The sequence below is a fragment of the Etheostoma cragini genome, chromosome 11 (genome assembly GCF_013103735.1).
Source record: "Etheostoma cragini isolate CJK2018 chromosome 11, CSU_Ecrag_1.0, whole genome shotgun sequence".
NCBI classification, from domain to species: Eukaryota; Metazoa; Chordata; class Actinopteri; order Perciformes; family Percidae; genus Etheostoma; species Etheostoma cragini.
Window position 1 is genome coordinate 7,829,296 of NC_048417.1, and position 15,962 is coordinate 7,845,257.

General features: G+C 39.6%; 1 protein-coding gene across 1 annotated transcript in view; it reads right to left on the reverse strand.

Annotated features, from left to right (window-relative positions):
• The window catches only part of pdia5 (protein disulfide isomerase family A, member 5), a 50,218-nt gene that overhangs the window by 12,369 nt on the left and 21,887 nt on the right, over nucleotides 1-15,962 (reverse strand). The window contains exons 9-14 of the mRNA XM_034884993.1: nucleotides 14,374-14,465; nucleotides 11,448-11,519; nucleotides 9,562-9,698; nucleotides 3,405-3,475; nucleotides 2,458-2,621; nucleotides 1,840-1,970 (exon numbers count right to left, since the gene is read on the reverse strand). Of these exons, the coding sequence (XP_034740884.1) occupies nucleotides 1,840-1,970; nucleotides 2,458-2,621; nucleotides 3,405-3,475; nucleotides 9,562-9,698; nucleotides 11,448-11,519; nucleotides 14,374-14,465 (667 nt within the window). The remainder of the gene's footprint in view (nucleotides 1-1,839; nucleotides 1,971-2,457; nucleotides 2,622-3,404; nucleotides 3,476-9,561; nucleotides 9,699-11,447; nucleotides 11,520-14,373; nucleotides 14,466-15,962) is intronic.

Sequence of the window (15,962 nt, forward strand, 5' to 3'; positions counted from 1 at the left end):
AATTATTTTGACGATATTGGAGGGAATGACCCCCACCCACGATTTGGATATTGCACTAGTCTATATTGTAATTTTGATAAAATTGCAATAAATTGTGCAGCCCTAGGCCCCTCATGATGATCAGGTGGTACCTGCATGGTAGCCTCTGGCATCAGTGCATGAATGTGTGGGTGAATGTACTGTAAAGCGCTCTGAGTGGTCGCTAAGACTAGAAAAGCACCCATTAAAACAGCCCATTTACCATTCAATTTAAACTATAATTTAAAAGGAATATAGCTCATATGTAAATAAAAGAATTAAGGAATTTATCAATCATATTTTTTTAAATACATACATTTTAAATACAAATCAGTGAAATTGACCAACGCCGCAAAAACAATGTTACCCATCCCTCAACTTATATTCAATGTACTCTTTATCATATCACCTGCAGCTATCTCAGCTTAAACCACCTGCGTTTATACATCTGGCCCCCGGTGTATTCTGGTGCGTTTGCTCAAAACTTTCTAAACTAAAAAGATTTTCAGTTAGTCAGATGTGTCCAATTAGAGACCAGAGGAATTCAATGTTGGAAAAACAGTCCCCTAAGTCTCTGGAAGGACTTCAGTATAAAATTACACTTTACAACTTTCATGTCTTTCAGGAATGCTGAAATGATGTGGCACAGTGTTTTGTTCTCTTTTTTTAAATTGAACAAATCTATTCTCAGTCGTGTGAATCATTCCTTAGTCTCCCCGAGGCTTAGGTGGGGTTTATATACTGACGTGATGAAGAGCTTGGCGGGCAGTTACGTAAGCGCATTGATTTAAACCCAGGATATGATCATACCAAGTCCAACAGAGCAGGGCTGTGATTGTTGCAACAACTTCACATACAGTATTTGTCTTATATGCCTTGCAAATTTTAGGCATATAAGAAGCTGCCTTACAAGCGCATCATAAATTCAATGATCATCTCCCATCTACTATAGTGCATGACAAGCTGGATGCAAGCTAATAATAAAACTCTTATGCCTGTTCTCTCTGTATATAAACAGGCCCTTAAAGTGTTAGACAGAAAACAAAATACTTATCACCATTGTAACATCCTTGACAAATATGCCATCCTTAGTTGGAAAAATCTAAACAAATAAAATAAGAAACTGCACCTCCTACCAAAATTTCACGCAAAGTCTCGAGGCCCGGTCTTGGGATATCAGATTTGTGATCATTTTTAAACCCCAGGTAATTTTATATTGTTGTTATCACTGCTGATCTGTTGCTAACATGTTTGATGTCTTACAATGTGTCAAACATAGACTCCTCCGCACTGCCTGGGTATGTATGAAAAAATTATTTGTATTTGAACTATTATACTATCTTATTAGTCTGTGCCTTCCTCATGAGAGAGTGATATAGTTTATTTGATACATTAGTTACTGCTTGCTACTGCTTTGCACGGCTGACTGGTGTTGGAGTTGCATGAACGTGTCCTTATGCTTGCTTGGCTTCTTATATTGAGTGAAGCTACTGTTGATGTACGCATGGAATACTAAAAAGAAAAAAAAATAGCTTAGAATTATGATCTAGTTGTATGTATGGGGTCTTTTGAATACTATGTGTATATTTTAACCTGTATTAACATTATTTTTGCGGCTTCTTCCTGCCATGGTTTAAAATCATCTTGCCAAAGGACTACGGTTGAAAATTAGCCGACTGGCTAAAACAGGCACATCTACAGAAATGTTGATTAATGTATGTTGTCCTTTAAATTTATTAAACTTAACCATCTGATAAAAATGTCTTGTGCCTACTACATTACAGCCTTTTAGGTGTTATAACATTTAATGTAAGCTCTTACAGGGAGCGTAGAACATGACCAGAGCATGTTTTTTCTTCTTCAGGGCCTCTCGGAAGTCATCTGATCCAAGATGGCTGATGCTGGACGGCTTGTCTTCCCAAGACTGTTCTGGTGGTGGAGGTGCCTGGGGACTGCAGACATGAAAGAAAATGATTTATTATGTATAAAAGGAGGGAAAACACTGCTTTAGGTTTTTGTAAGTAGTAAAAGTAGTGTATATAGAGAAATGGAGGACGCATATGTTGTATTTACCTTCCTGTTTCCGAAATAGTAAAACGTTAACGTGTGAAGACAAATTATATAATACAACAATGTGAGTCTTCAGCCCTATATTTGTAAATTGATGTCCGTTGACCTCTGGTCACAGACTTTGCCTTTATGGAGTCTTTAATTGCAACAGCTGGACTGATGTCATCACAGGCCCATTACATTTCAAATGGCCCTTTCCAAAGATAAATCTGTTACACTGGAAGGACGCGACTAAAATGTTTAAGACTAAATTACTGCAATGTACATGAGTTTGAATCAGTGTCTAAAGGTGTTAACTTTGCACAGGCCGCGTTTGCTGGACAAAAGTTAAAAAGTGATCTAGGTGCTTGTTAAGTGTGTGTGACTCACTTGTGCATGAACTCGATGAGCTTGTCTTTGCTTCGGAGATGTGGCAGCGTGTACTTGTCCTCACCTTTCTCAAAATACTTAACAGTTGGGAAGCCGGAAATCTTGAAGCGATCCCCCACAGCCTTGTGCACTGTGGAGTCCACTGCTGCCAACACACCCGGACTCTGTGGAGAAATAACAATAACAAGCTTCAAGACAACTGGGGTAAAATAATACTAACCATAGTATGATCTGTCCAACAAGACCAATAAAGGTCCTTTAGACTAACCTGTTACATGACACCAATTAGCATGAACTACTTTACAAACAACCAAAAGTTCAACCTGGTTGGCGAGTACACATGATGTGTGTATATACCCTAAAAGCGCAGCATTAGTAACACTAGAAGAAAGGAGGTGAACAATTAATGCTATGCTTGGTCTTAAGGGCTCAGGGTGAAAGAGGCTCCAGTACATCCATATTAGATAATGTCCAGGCTTTTCCCATTGACCTCCAGTGCTGGGCAGAGCGCCACAAGGAGAAGGTCCAAGCGTCAGGCCAGGGGGAACGCTCTTGGATGAGATAATTGCTCCAGTCACAAGGCTGGAGGTTTATAGGCCCTTCCCCTGGCTGGGGAGTGTTAGATTACCACAGAGGACAGAATAGCGGAGAGGAGAGGCGAGGCACACCCCCGACTAACCAGAAGCATACGGAGAGATGGGCTGCAGGACAGACCGAACGGCATGTGGGCGGCAACCGCCAAAAGCATTCAGGCCAAGAAGAGGGATTATTAGTATCTGGTAATGAGGCCTCAATGCACCTGTGTCATTCTATATGTCTATCAAAGTGTTAGATATGAACACACATACACGCACGCACGCACGCACGCACGCACGCACGCACGCACCCACGCACGCACGCAAACATGCAGATAAGCATGCTGCACAAGCGGAGGTCATGAAACTTACGTCTGTGCCCTTGTTAAGTATTTCAGCAGCTTCATCATACTCTGGCTTCATCTTCTTGCAGTGTCCACACCCTGAAGGATTCAAATCACACATTAAAGCCCAAACTGATGATGGGTTTCTGAAACTAAAAAAAAGTAATATATAACAGTAATTTTCTTATTAATAACTCAAATCTCAACACAGATTTCTGGTAATAATCCCTAAAAACTACATATTAAAATGTTGGGACAAAGATATATGCACTGCTGAAGTTTACTATCAAATAAGTAAAGTACTATAAAACAACATACATATACACATTTTAAACAGTAAACTTAATAATACAAATATACAAATACAGCAAAGACATTTAAATCGTGAAGAAAGAAAAATGAAATACATGGAAATGCATGCTTTAAAAACATGTGTGTACTGAAAAAGTCATCAGCTGATTATATCTGTCTGCGTCTACAATGGTCACATAAGAGTACACGAGACAGATGAAGGAATCCCCTTTCAATTGTGCAGAACAAAAATTAACTGTATATTCCAGAAGAAATGACTTCCATAAAACTAACAGCCTAATGATGTAATCTTTGAACATTACGTCCTTGAGCTGTCTAGTTGAATCCATGTGTTAGCAGCTGTTATTCTCTGGTGTTTCACTGTTTCACCCTGGTTTGTCAGTGGGTTTACTGCTGGCATGCAGAAGGTGAAACTGTAAATGAGATGACAAGAGTTTCTCATGTTTACCAGGAGAGTTAAGTCATGTCTGATTACTTACTACATGTCACTTCCAGGCATGGGTGTGGGTTTATGTTTGAGTGAGCATGTTAGAGGCAAACCTTGAGGTTTAGAGCTGGGTGTGAGTGAGTGATGAGTACAGTAGTGAAAGAAAGAGCAAAAAGAGGACAAAGGGGAGGGGGGAGAGACAGAGGGGAAACAAACTCGTGGAGGTGTGGGTAGAGCGGGACATATGGTATGGTATAATTATAATATAATTATACCATATGGTATGGTATAATATGGTATAATTCACAACTAGGGGTGTGCCATATCATATCGTCCATGATAATACCAATATAATGTTTAATGTGAAAGATTATGAAAGTAACAATAGTATTATGTGTGCTAGAAACAAGGAAGAGATTTCCCCCATATTCAAGTGCGGTTTCAATTTTGGAAATAGGGCATCTGCGAGGAAACATGTCTTGCTAACGGTGTATAAGTGTAATACTTATGTGAAAAAAAACACATGTGTATATGGCACCTGTTGCGATCTTATGCCATGCCAGAGTGTCAGAGTTGAGTCAAGCCTGTGGTTTGTTTTCTGAATCAGTAGCCAAGTATGCCATCTATTGTCTTATTTGCAGATAGGCTGATTGCAGTCAACAAGGCAAATATCTGCTGATGCCAATGTTTGGCCATCAAAAAAGTGCATCCCTAAAAATGTATATGATCTGATCTAAAAAAGACTCAGCTCTACAACAAACTACAACAATATAGAAGCTATGTATGAAAGCATAAAAAAAGGAAAGCAGACCGTGGAAAATAATTTCTGTTATGTTTGATTACAGATATGATGGCAATCCAAAATAATTTAAAAGCAAGGCTTCAAACTCAGACCATAAATATCATACTTTTCAAGACCGCACTCAAAAACATGGACAAATATATTGCCACAGTGACTAAAGGATCTCCTGCAGTCTACTATGCCTCAACCACAGACATATTAAAGCAATACATACTTTAAAATTCTTAGAAATTTAGAAATAGAAATTTTCGTCAGTATTTTATTACATCGTTAATATTTTTGCAGAAATAACCTGCTGTATCATGACCTAATTCTACGGCAATATTTTTTATTGATGGTAACATTTTTACTTTATCAATATATTCCTTGGGTAGATTTCATAAAATAATCAAATTAATGTTCCGACTATGTTTCATTATTATGCACAGCATTAATCTCTGATGATTAAAAAACATGATGACTCTTCAGAAGAGGTAAATATCTCCACTCGAGTTTCTGTCGCCGGATGACCCAATCTTCTGAACATAGACATACTGAGAAATACAGAGAGAGTTGTGTGGAGCTGATAGTCTTAATTAGCTTTGTAGCAACTCTTGAATGTAATGGACGTTAATTGATATCAAAAAGTTAAGTGCAAAAAAACACAAATTCACCATTAGCCAAATATTGTAACTTTTTGTAAATTAATGAAGAAGCAGGACAGCATTACTGGTGTCTTTGCTCTGGACAGATGTATTATCTGGAGATAGTGGTGGGTTGGGTGCATGTCTTTGCAAATCGTCTTTTCAACCAATCTGTTTGAGCTATGAGCATGATGAATACACTACCTTTTTGGTGTGGAGGTATGTTTAATATTGCATGAGCAGGGAGTAAACTGATCTAAAATGAGTTAACAATATTTGTCTCACACAATGTAAGAGATGTTTTTGTCTTGTTTGATCAGAGATAAATGGTGTGTTTTATGTGCCTGTAGCACTGTGGTGCACAGAATCCAGAAACAAATTTGGTACACTTCTTGGTTCATTTCCAGACCCGGTAAATTGCCCTTGTCAAAACAGTTCAGGAATTCCTTTCTTCAATATACAATGCAGAGCTGGCACAGGCTATAAATCAAACGCAATATGCCTTGTGGGGAAAAAAAGCTGCTTCTCTTTCAACTGAGTCACTGTGGTGTGTGATCATCAGATTGTGTTGAGGCCTACCGACAAATAGAGTGACTAAAGGACTTTGTCTGACCCTTTAAACTGATGAGTAAGAGAGAAAACCAAATGTATGTCCTGTGCTCTGCATCAGCCCAGCTCAACATTCAGAACAAGTGGTGCATGAGGGGCAGGGGTAGCGTGTGCGTGCGTGTGCGCGCGCGTACGGAGAGGAAACATGCTGACATATTGCTGATTCAGGCTATAGGCAAGAGCTCAGAATCAAGAACGAACAAACTGACCATGCGCCACTGTAACTGTAATAAAAACTGCTACATGCTATGTTCTCAGGACATCTTCTCTGGGTCTTCTGCAGCAGTAAACTGTGACAACTTGCTAAGTGGCCAGTCATGGGAGATGTAACATTCAGACCTAATAATTTCCTGATACACCAGCTGCAGCCCGGAACACAAACATTTAGGACTCAAACATTGTCATTTATAGTCATATCTGCTGGAACAACATTCTGTATTTAATGTTTTGCTATGCTTTCTTTAAACAACATTGGCAGAGGGTTACTTTTGTTTTGGTCCGGAAACATAATGAGGCTCACTCTATTAAACAGAGCACTCAGTTGGAGGTTTGCCCCCGTAAGGAGCTGCACGCAAACAACCCCTGCTGAGTGCTGTTCAGAGGACGGTGAGAAAGGCTGCGCTGAGAGGCGGACAGAACTGCAAGCTGATGGTGGTGGTCGGGAGACCATTAATCTCACTCTGACAGCAGGTCCATTAAGAATCTGCATTGAAGCAGATATCTGTGTGTGTGTGTGTGTGTGTGTGTGTATATGTATGTATGCGAGAAAGAGAGGAGGTATATATATGCGGTGTAATTGTGTGAAATAAATATTTTTGCCACGGTGTAAAATGTGTTTGATAGGTACACATATATTTGTGTGTGTGTGAGAGAGAGAGAGAGAGAGAGAGAGAGAGAGAGAGAGAGAGAGAGAGAGAGAGAGAGAGAGAGAGCTCTGATGCAGTTTGTTTTAAATGACTTCCCTTGATTTAAGTGGGTGGGTGACTGGCTGCTGTCCGCAGGGTGAAGTCAAGTGCAGGACAGGAGTCTGTTTTATTTTACATTAAAATACAATAAACCATACATACTTCCTGACCAAGTGGCTGCATGCAGCATCTCAGTCTATCATAGTCTGGGCGTCTTGCATAATGGTGTTTTTTACGTTCCCAACAGACTGACCTGATAAATACAATTATGTCATTTGGCTCTTTTTATTCAGCGGATCATGTCAACAGAAAGCCCACGTCATGACACGTTTTATCGGCAATTGGCAGATGTTAGTTTAAATATTTGCGCAAAAATATTTTTGTGTTAAGTAGTGAAAAATGAGATGGTGGTTGAAGCCGGGTCCCACTGCAGTGTGTGAGTGTTAGGATGTCTTTTTATCACTTCAACAGCTGGAGAATGTGTTTGCCCTCTGGGTTGAGTGCAGTGCTCCCGGCAATCTGGAGGTATGACAACTCAACAGCGGTGTAATGTAATGGAATTTTGAAAACAATGGATCATCATTATGGGGAAAGCTAGAGGAAAAAAAAAAAAGTCTTCTTATTTATTCATGTATTTTTACAGCGGGGAGATAGGGATGAGCACAGAAGGGAAAGGGAGCGGTTATGCAGGTAGAGAAAAGAAGAAAGGAAGGGGAGGTGAATACTAAATGGTGCTGCAGTCAGAAGTAAAGAGTTAGTTGAAAAGAAAAAAGAAAATAAACAAAAGGTCCACAAAAAGGTTGCAACACGATTTAGATCGTGTCAGGTAGCGGTTCTACTCAGAATGTGTTTTTTAATGCGTGAATATATTTGCATGATTTCACTAGTATGGGTCACATCGACCAACATGCCAAATCCTATTTGGACAACTCCCTCACATGCGGCACGCCTGAGGACAACTGGACCAAAGCAAAGCAATCTGGAACTGGAAAAGAAATCTAACCCACTGACGAAATTGGGCTTGTTTACAAAGTTCTGTGTAACAAGAGTAGGCTGCGTAAATAAAAACAACAAGCAGGTCTACGTACAACCATATGGTAACAATGAAGTATTCTGCTGTGGAAGATGAGCTTGTCTGCGATCGTATCATACAAAAAGCTAATGCTGCCAGCTTGTCTTTTGGTTTGTTTTTCATTTCAAGTCTCTGACTGTTAATACTTGAGCATGACAGTGAAACTGTGATGGTGTCCGCGTGACTAAATAACAGCTCTGCCTGAGAGGATCTGCAAAACAATGTTTTACACAGCAGGAAAGAATGTGAAGCTCCTCTGACACGCGGCTGCACATATTTTGCAATTGACTTTTCTGAAGACTTGCCATGTATTTTTGATGGTGAAAAGGGGGCTGCTAAAGGACAAGGCTTGTAATATTTTTTCGGTAATTTTTTAGTCAATACATTCCATGGAAATATCAAAACTAACAATTAACTTATTTATCTATGCAAAGAGCGCCAATAACTTAAAAACTCATCACTCCATTGTACTGGATGACAATGACATGCTTCTTTCTTTGTAGTTAATTCTGAGTCCATCCCACGTACAGCGTCCTGCTGCTGTATATGCATACATCATCAAATGTGTATTAATCCACAGCTGAAATTTGTCCCCAACAAATCTATTATTGATTTTTTACCAGTAGTTCTACAATTTTATTCTGCCCCTACCTAGAACTGGCACAGTAGTTTCCCTCTTTTTTTGGCGCAGAAACGATTAGCTGTATAATGTTTTATTCAATGTACTGAAAATAAATCAGCAACACTTTGATAATTAATTAATAATTCATTATTATGAGTTACTCTTTAAACATGCCTAATGTTGGCTGGTTTCAGTTTCTGGGCCGGTTTAGGTCTTGTTTACACGTACATGGTTATTTTGACAAACGGACACGTTCCTCTTTGCTTGTGTATTTCGTTTACACGTAAACGGAGAAATTGCCTCTGAAAGATGATGGAAATCTTTGTTTGCACGTTTGCATTTAAACTGAGACAAACGGAGGTTTAGGCAGCCGATGAAGTGAGGCAGAGAGAAGGAGAGAGAGGAAGTCATTTGATGGGCTTGAGTTTCTCCTTACACTGCCACCTACAGGTTTGGCATGTTCTTGATGGCATTGACAGCATACATACACAGGTACGTGTAAATTAACACTTTTATGAAAACTGACAGCTGTGCACAATGTTATTTTTTAAACCGGATAGGTGGAAATGTCCGTTTATGAAAATAGCCGCCCACGTGTAAACGTAGCCTTACTTTGTGTTTTATTGTAACTTTAATATCATTTGGGTTTTGAGGCTGATTGTCGGAAAAGAAAAACAGCAATTTAAAGATATCAACTCTGGGTTCTTGTTATGGTTTTTATTACATTATATGGATCAAATCACGGATTGATTGAATATGAACAAAATAATTTGGTTGCAGCCCTGCTCTTTTTCAACTTGTTTTCTTACTCACAGGGTGCATAGAACATGACCAGGGCTGCAGGATGTTCTTCCAGGAAGCTGTCAAAGGACTCATCGGTCAGGTGGAAGACTGGGGAGTCTGTCTCCGTCCACGGCACCTCGGGGGTCTTTGGCTGGGGGGGCAGAGGGCTAAAACAGGAAGGGGATACAACAAGGGCAACAGAAGTGAGGGACATTGTAAAAAGAAGAGACATTCAAGCGTGCAATCTGTATGGAGCAAAAATCAGACACCGCTGTAGTCCACTCTCCAACTAATATGTCATACGCACACACATCTGGACCAGAGCAGCCCCGCCTTGATGACAGAGCACAGTGCTGCAATGCCAAGAATGAGTGGACACAGATGTAAACAAGGGCATGCAGGTCACACACAGACACAAAATCACAGTCACACAGACACAAAATCACAGTCTCACACACACAAAATCACAGTCACACACACACAAAATCACAGTCTCATACACACACACACACACACACACACACACACACGCACAAACACACACAGATTGTGCAACTAGGGTGCTGCATGTAGATCACTAGTAGGAACACTGCTGCAACACCATTGGCAGTTCTGTCCTGGGCTTCCTCTGTACAACAAAACCAACCGTGTGCTACCCCATTATTTGTGTGACACTGCTGCAGAGGACAGATTTGATAACCACCACTTCTGTTACCTCTACCTCTGTTTCCACATTTGCCTTGAATCTTGAGTAGGAAAGGAAACATGGGGATTGGTATAAACTGCATGTCAAGAGATGTTTTGACGTGAAACGTACAAAAAGCAAGAAAAGCGTGACGCGAGAGTAACTCTTGTTCATGTTGGCAAAATAAAACGGCTGCTGAAACTGAACATAAGAAACTTAATCAACACTTGGGAGGCAAGGCAGGGGTGATAAATGGGGGAAGGAGATGAACAAATCTGAGGTAGAGAGTGCTACAAAAAGAGAGCACAATGGACACGACGACTAAAAAATAGAAACGCAGCAAATTAGACTTTCCAGAAAATCCCTTTTCCTCATGTAGGCCAGTCTTGCATCTTTTTACCATACAGAAGATATTTATATGTAACTGAAGGTCAGTCCATCCATTCAAATTGTTTGTTTTGTACAAAAGAGAGAGGGTTTGTTACTCTGTTTAACCTCTGTCACTATCAACCACTTTTTTCACTGAAATATGAGGTGTAACTATTATCAAGATTATCCCTTAATTTGAAACATGGCAACCAATTCTGTCAACTTGATTGCCTGATTGCAAGGCTTGGCACCACTTCTAAATTATACTGCTGGGCTCTAAATCAGTAGAATGGATAAAGCAGTAAAGTCTTGGGACCCGGGAGGGGGTTGTTATGCCTCTTAGCTAAAGAGAGTGTAGCTAGAATGCAGCCTTTTCCTGTCTGTCTCCGTTTCCTGTGATAGTTGTGAAAGTGCTGCTGTAACCTCTTCTTGCAATCTTGTGGACAGTCATGGCTTTCCAGCCAGGCCCTCAACACAGATGGAAACGGGAGATGGAGGGGAAAAAGGAAGCAGGAGAGCCAAGCCATGGTGGGAGACACCGGGTCACAGGCAGGGTGGGTGATGCAAGGTGAGAAAGAAAAATGAGTCAAGAACAGAGCAGGTGTAAATTGATGACACCTTGGTAAGGTGAGTGAGGGTTAGGAGGGACAAGAAAAGGTGTGATGAAACCACAGCGAAGGGAAAAACTGATGCCAGACATTTACGGTGAGAAATAAAAGGCTGTTTACTTATTGTAGGAGACAAAAGGCAAAATGTAGTTTGAAAGCTCTGTTCTTAGTTCTTCAGCTAAAACATCTGAAGTCTGCACTTTAATAAGTGTAAATGCATCTTCGGTGGGTTAAGTGATTAGCACCATACTTACTTCTTCATCCAGTCTGCCATATCCTTGGCTGTAGCTCCGTAGTTTTCATAGTGGTAAAGGAACTTCCCCTTCCTAAAAGAACGCAGAGCACAAGAACAAGATGACATCTAAACCATCTGTCAGCAATGGACACACATATGGTTTGGTACTGTTTAAAGAGTTTTACCACAGCCAGTATGATATCTTTTATTTGAAACAAAACATTTTTGTAAAATCTTACTTCACTGTATCCTTACGTCACATATATTTTTCTATTTAGAGGGAATACACCATTGAAAAATCTGTCCACTGAGTACATAGTCACTGCCTGTACATAGAAGTAGTCAGTCAGAAATTCAGAGTGATAAAGGGCAACAAAAATCCAGAATGCCCCTAAAAATGTGATCAGATTTGTAATTTTTTTTATATATTTACCAGTTTCGGTCAATATTGTAATCCTAGATTAAGCCATAATTTTATTTTAATAAATTTCCGTTTCCATCTTTAACATAAACTCACACAAACAGCGCTGTTACATATAAATGCACCACTAATAGCAACGGTATGTTTTTTATTTACTGGCAAAAGGTGGTGTATGCCATACTGTATCATTTCACAAAAACACAAAAATCAGCATTTTTATAAATTAATTAAAATGTTCGCCCCCAACATTTTTAAAATGCACCAATTGTTTAGACAGAGAGGGCAAAAGCTGTCCGCCTAATATTATTTATTACATTATATAAAACGGCATTTATGGTTATTTTAACAAAATAAGACATGCATCTCAATTGAAGTTCCTCAATGTAATGAGCTTTTTTCCTCAAAAGCAAGCCTAAGATAAGAATCTTCAGTAACAACTTTCAGTTATTGATATTTGACACTGAGGAAACTCAAATTCAACTCAGACCTCAAAGTAGTGAGGTTTGATTCCTCCTCACTTCTTGCAGAACATACACTGGAAAAATAAACCGAGTAATCCAGGTCATGTGTGATGGGGGGAAAAAAACGCTTCCTTAACACAATCATAGCAAACATAACAAAACCCAGTTTCTAAAACAAAAGAGCTTGGTTAGACCTTTGAGAGGCAGAACAGCTCAAAGCCAAAAGGAGTTGACAAATGGCTCTGATGAAAAGTTCAACAAATGATTGATACTCTTTCCTCTGTGTATTTTGTATGTTAGCTTAAAAGTGCTCATCAGAACTGCCATTGACTTGTCGTAATGCATTTTAAATGAGCTGGAAACATCTCCTCAGATCCATAGTCTGAAAAGATTCAAAACTTTAGCAGATTTTCTTCACAGGAATGAGTTTATCTACTCTGCTGTTCGCTGTGACTAACTGAAGGCTAAGAAGCCCGGGGCTGAAGGATCAGTGTCAATGGTAACTGGCTCTGGCTCTCAACACAAAGGGTGGCAACAATTGCAGTTACAGCTCCAGAGATACGGAGCGGACAATATTAAAGGTGATAAATTATTACACACACTGGATTTTGAGCTTAAAAATTACATTTTAAGGGAACTGACTACTGTGGAGGAGAGAAGCTGCTTGGAATTCAATCAGTGAGATTTATGACCTCTATATTTACTTGCTTTATCTCTGCTGCTGTAAAATACACCAAAACTTGGTAAAAATCAAGTTAACGAAATGTCAAATAAATGTAATTTGCCTGACAGTCTTGGATGTTTTACCTGGTTAAAGGACACAGCAAGGACAAAGAAGCTCAACTAGTTTCCCTTTCATGTTTGTTATTGATAGAAAGTTGAGGTGTTGCTTCTGTTTTGGGTAGTAAGCTTTCTTAATCTGCAGGACAAAAAAGGTAAAAGACCTTGAACACTTGGTCTTACAGCGGGTGCAACGGCGAGATAACTCCAGTGGTGTTGATGCCGACTTACCCTGCAGTGATAAGCTACTGTTTATCAGTGAGCGGCTCATTACTGAAGCCAATGGGCTCAGATGGTCGTTAGCTAGCCCCGTGCTGACAGTAATGCGCTCTGAGCTAACGGACTGCCTCCAGCTCAGTTATACCCCCCCACACACACACACACGCACAAAAGATATACACACATGCAGGAAGAGGTCAAACACACACACACACATTGACTAACCACAGAGGCACTTAATCAGTCCCGGTCTAATTAAAAGCCCAGACTGGAATAAGAGTGTTTAATGTGGAAATGGGGATGATAAAGCTGGAGCAGGAAGAGTAAGACGTGGAGAACAGAGGGGGAGCTATGAAGCACCAGCACACAGTTGAGAACACTCTAAATATGAGGATAGTGCGGAGTGTGTGTGTGTGTGTGTGTCTGTCTATCAGTCAGACACACTTATCCCCTACTGTGTTATTTATGTATATGCAACACTAGGGCTGAGCAGTAAACTGAAATTTTTTGAAATTTTGTGTTTTCAGAGGTTTTATCTCTGAATATTATCCACCTCCCCCAGCTCCATAATCTAATATTTTTCATACAATGGCCTTAATAGGCAACAAGAGTGCATGAAAAAATGCAGTCCCTCCAATCTTTTCAATGGAGTAGTTACATTAGCAAAGTGTGGTTACTGAAGCAGTGAGCTCTGGTAGAAAAACATTACTGAAAACTAAATAATTTCAGCTCAAATTAATAGCCAACTCTAGAGAACCACCTGTGTGTCTACATCACTACCTGACAGTGGCACCTAGCTGCATACAACATCCTTGACCACACTCCTGTGAGGTTACTTTTTTCAAAGGGATTACTTGAGGATCCCAAAGCTTCTCAGAAACTTTCTTGTTTTTACCTGGTAGAAGCAAGTTCTGAACCTCAAGGGCCACCATTGCAAGTGGTAAGTTCACCACTATGTCTGTTGGTGTTTGCACTTTTCCGTTTGAAGTGGCCCTACTTGATGTTCTAAGCCTTGAAAATGAGGGCTGAGCCTTTAGTGAGAGGGATAAGAGGACTCGACTCACTCAAAGTAGCAGAAGGTCGGGTATCCTTTGACGTTGTACTCCTGCTTAAGGCCGTCAAACTCAGCTGGGTGCACATTCATCCCCGCCAGTACCTTAGTACAAAAATTAAATAAAAGGAGAAAATGAGGCGTGTTGTGTCAGGGAGGTGAAGAAAAGTGAAGGCAGTGAGACAAGAAAAAAGATAACGGACATGAAACACCAAACACGTTAGTCATAATCAGAGAGCTTCAAGACAAAAAGATAGATTACTCAAAATATGAAAAGAGATTTCACTGTGAAACACCATTGGTAAAATGAATGTTAATAAGTGGGGTGCATCCAAGAATAACTTTTTGGGATCTATTTTTTTTTTTACATTTTAATTTAAATAAACAGAACATGAGAAATCAACTCAAGCTGTTCTGAAATAGGCACACGACTACAGATCTGATTAACACTTGTTAGCATCTTAATAGATTTAGACAATTTGAATGGTTATTGCACCTGTTTTGCATCCGGACTAAAAGTCTACAACCAAACTAGCCGCCGAGAGGCTGGCTGGTTCATTTCACACCAAGAAACAACATGGTCAGGTGGTACAAAAAAAGAGGTAAGGCTAAATGTTGCACACTTGTAAGACAAAAACAACTCAGGAACAACTATGTTTTTACCTAAATATAAAGTATTTACAGTGGCCATTTTAGAAAGGTTAATTCTAAGCTAATATCACCTAAACATTCAGCTTATATTTGATGCTAAATTGCTGACATTTATCATTTACCATTTTGAATTGGTGTGGTATACTAATGTTAAGCATTTTAAAATGCTCATAGTTAGCTTACCTCCAGTCAGTATGAAATATTGGAAATCTTTGTTTGGTAACATGCTGACATTAGCTTGCTAACGTCATGTGCAGTTAGCATAAAAAATGTTTAGCATTTAATGCTTTAGCGTGTTATCATGTGTACATATATCCATTACAGTTTACAATGCTAACATTGAGCATGTTTGCAGAGAGCTGGGTATGTTAGCAATATTTATGCATTTTCACTTAAGTCCTATAAGTAATAGTTGAAATATTTCACTGTTGGACAAAATGTTAGTCAATAAGTAGAATGTAACATAGGTCAGCCAGTCTCCCAGTGTAAGGTAATACTTTGACACAGTTAAGAGACAAATCGAATGCCTGAACCAAGTAAATAAATCATGGAAGTGTTAAAATATTTTTCTAAAACAGACATTTTTTTAATATGAATCAAACAGCTGCAAATCCCCAGGTTCCCTGTGAGGAAGTATTGTCCAACACACTGTTCAAACATAGCCGGAAAGAGCTTTAGAAATGTCCATGAGTCACGGCAAGCTCTCTGTCTCTTCTCCACGTATTTAAAGTTGACAGTGTTCTCCAACAATATCCCGGTATGTAGTTAAGATCAGAATTGGGATTGATAGATAATATTAAATAAACCTAAAACAGAAATTATAAAACCATAACAACTCCACAGATAATCTGAGTTCTTAGATGCTACACCTCAGGCATTGACTTTACACCTTTCATATCGCTCACACACACACACACACACGCACACGCACACGCACACACACACACACAC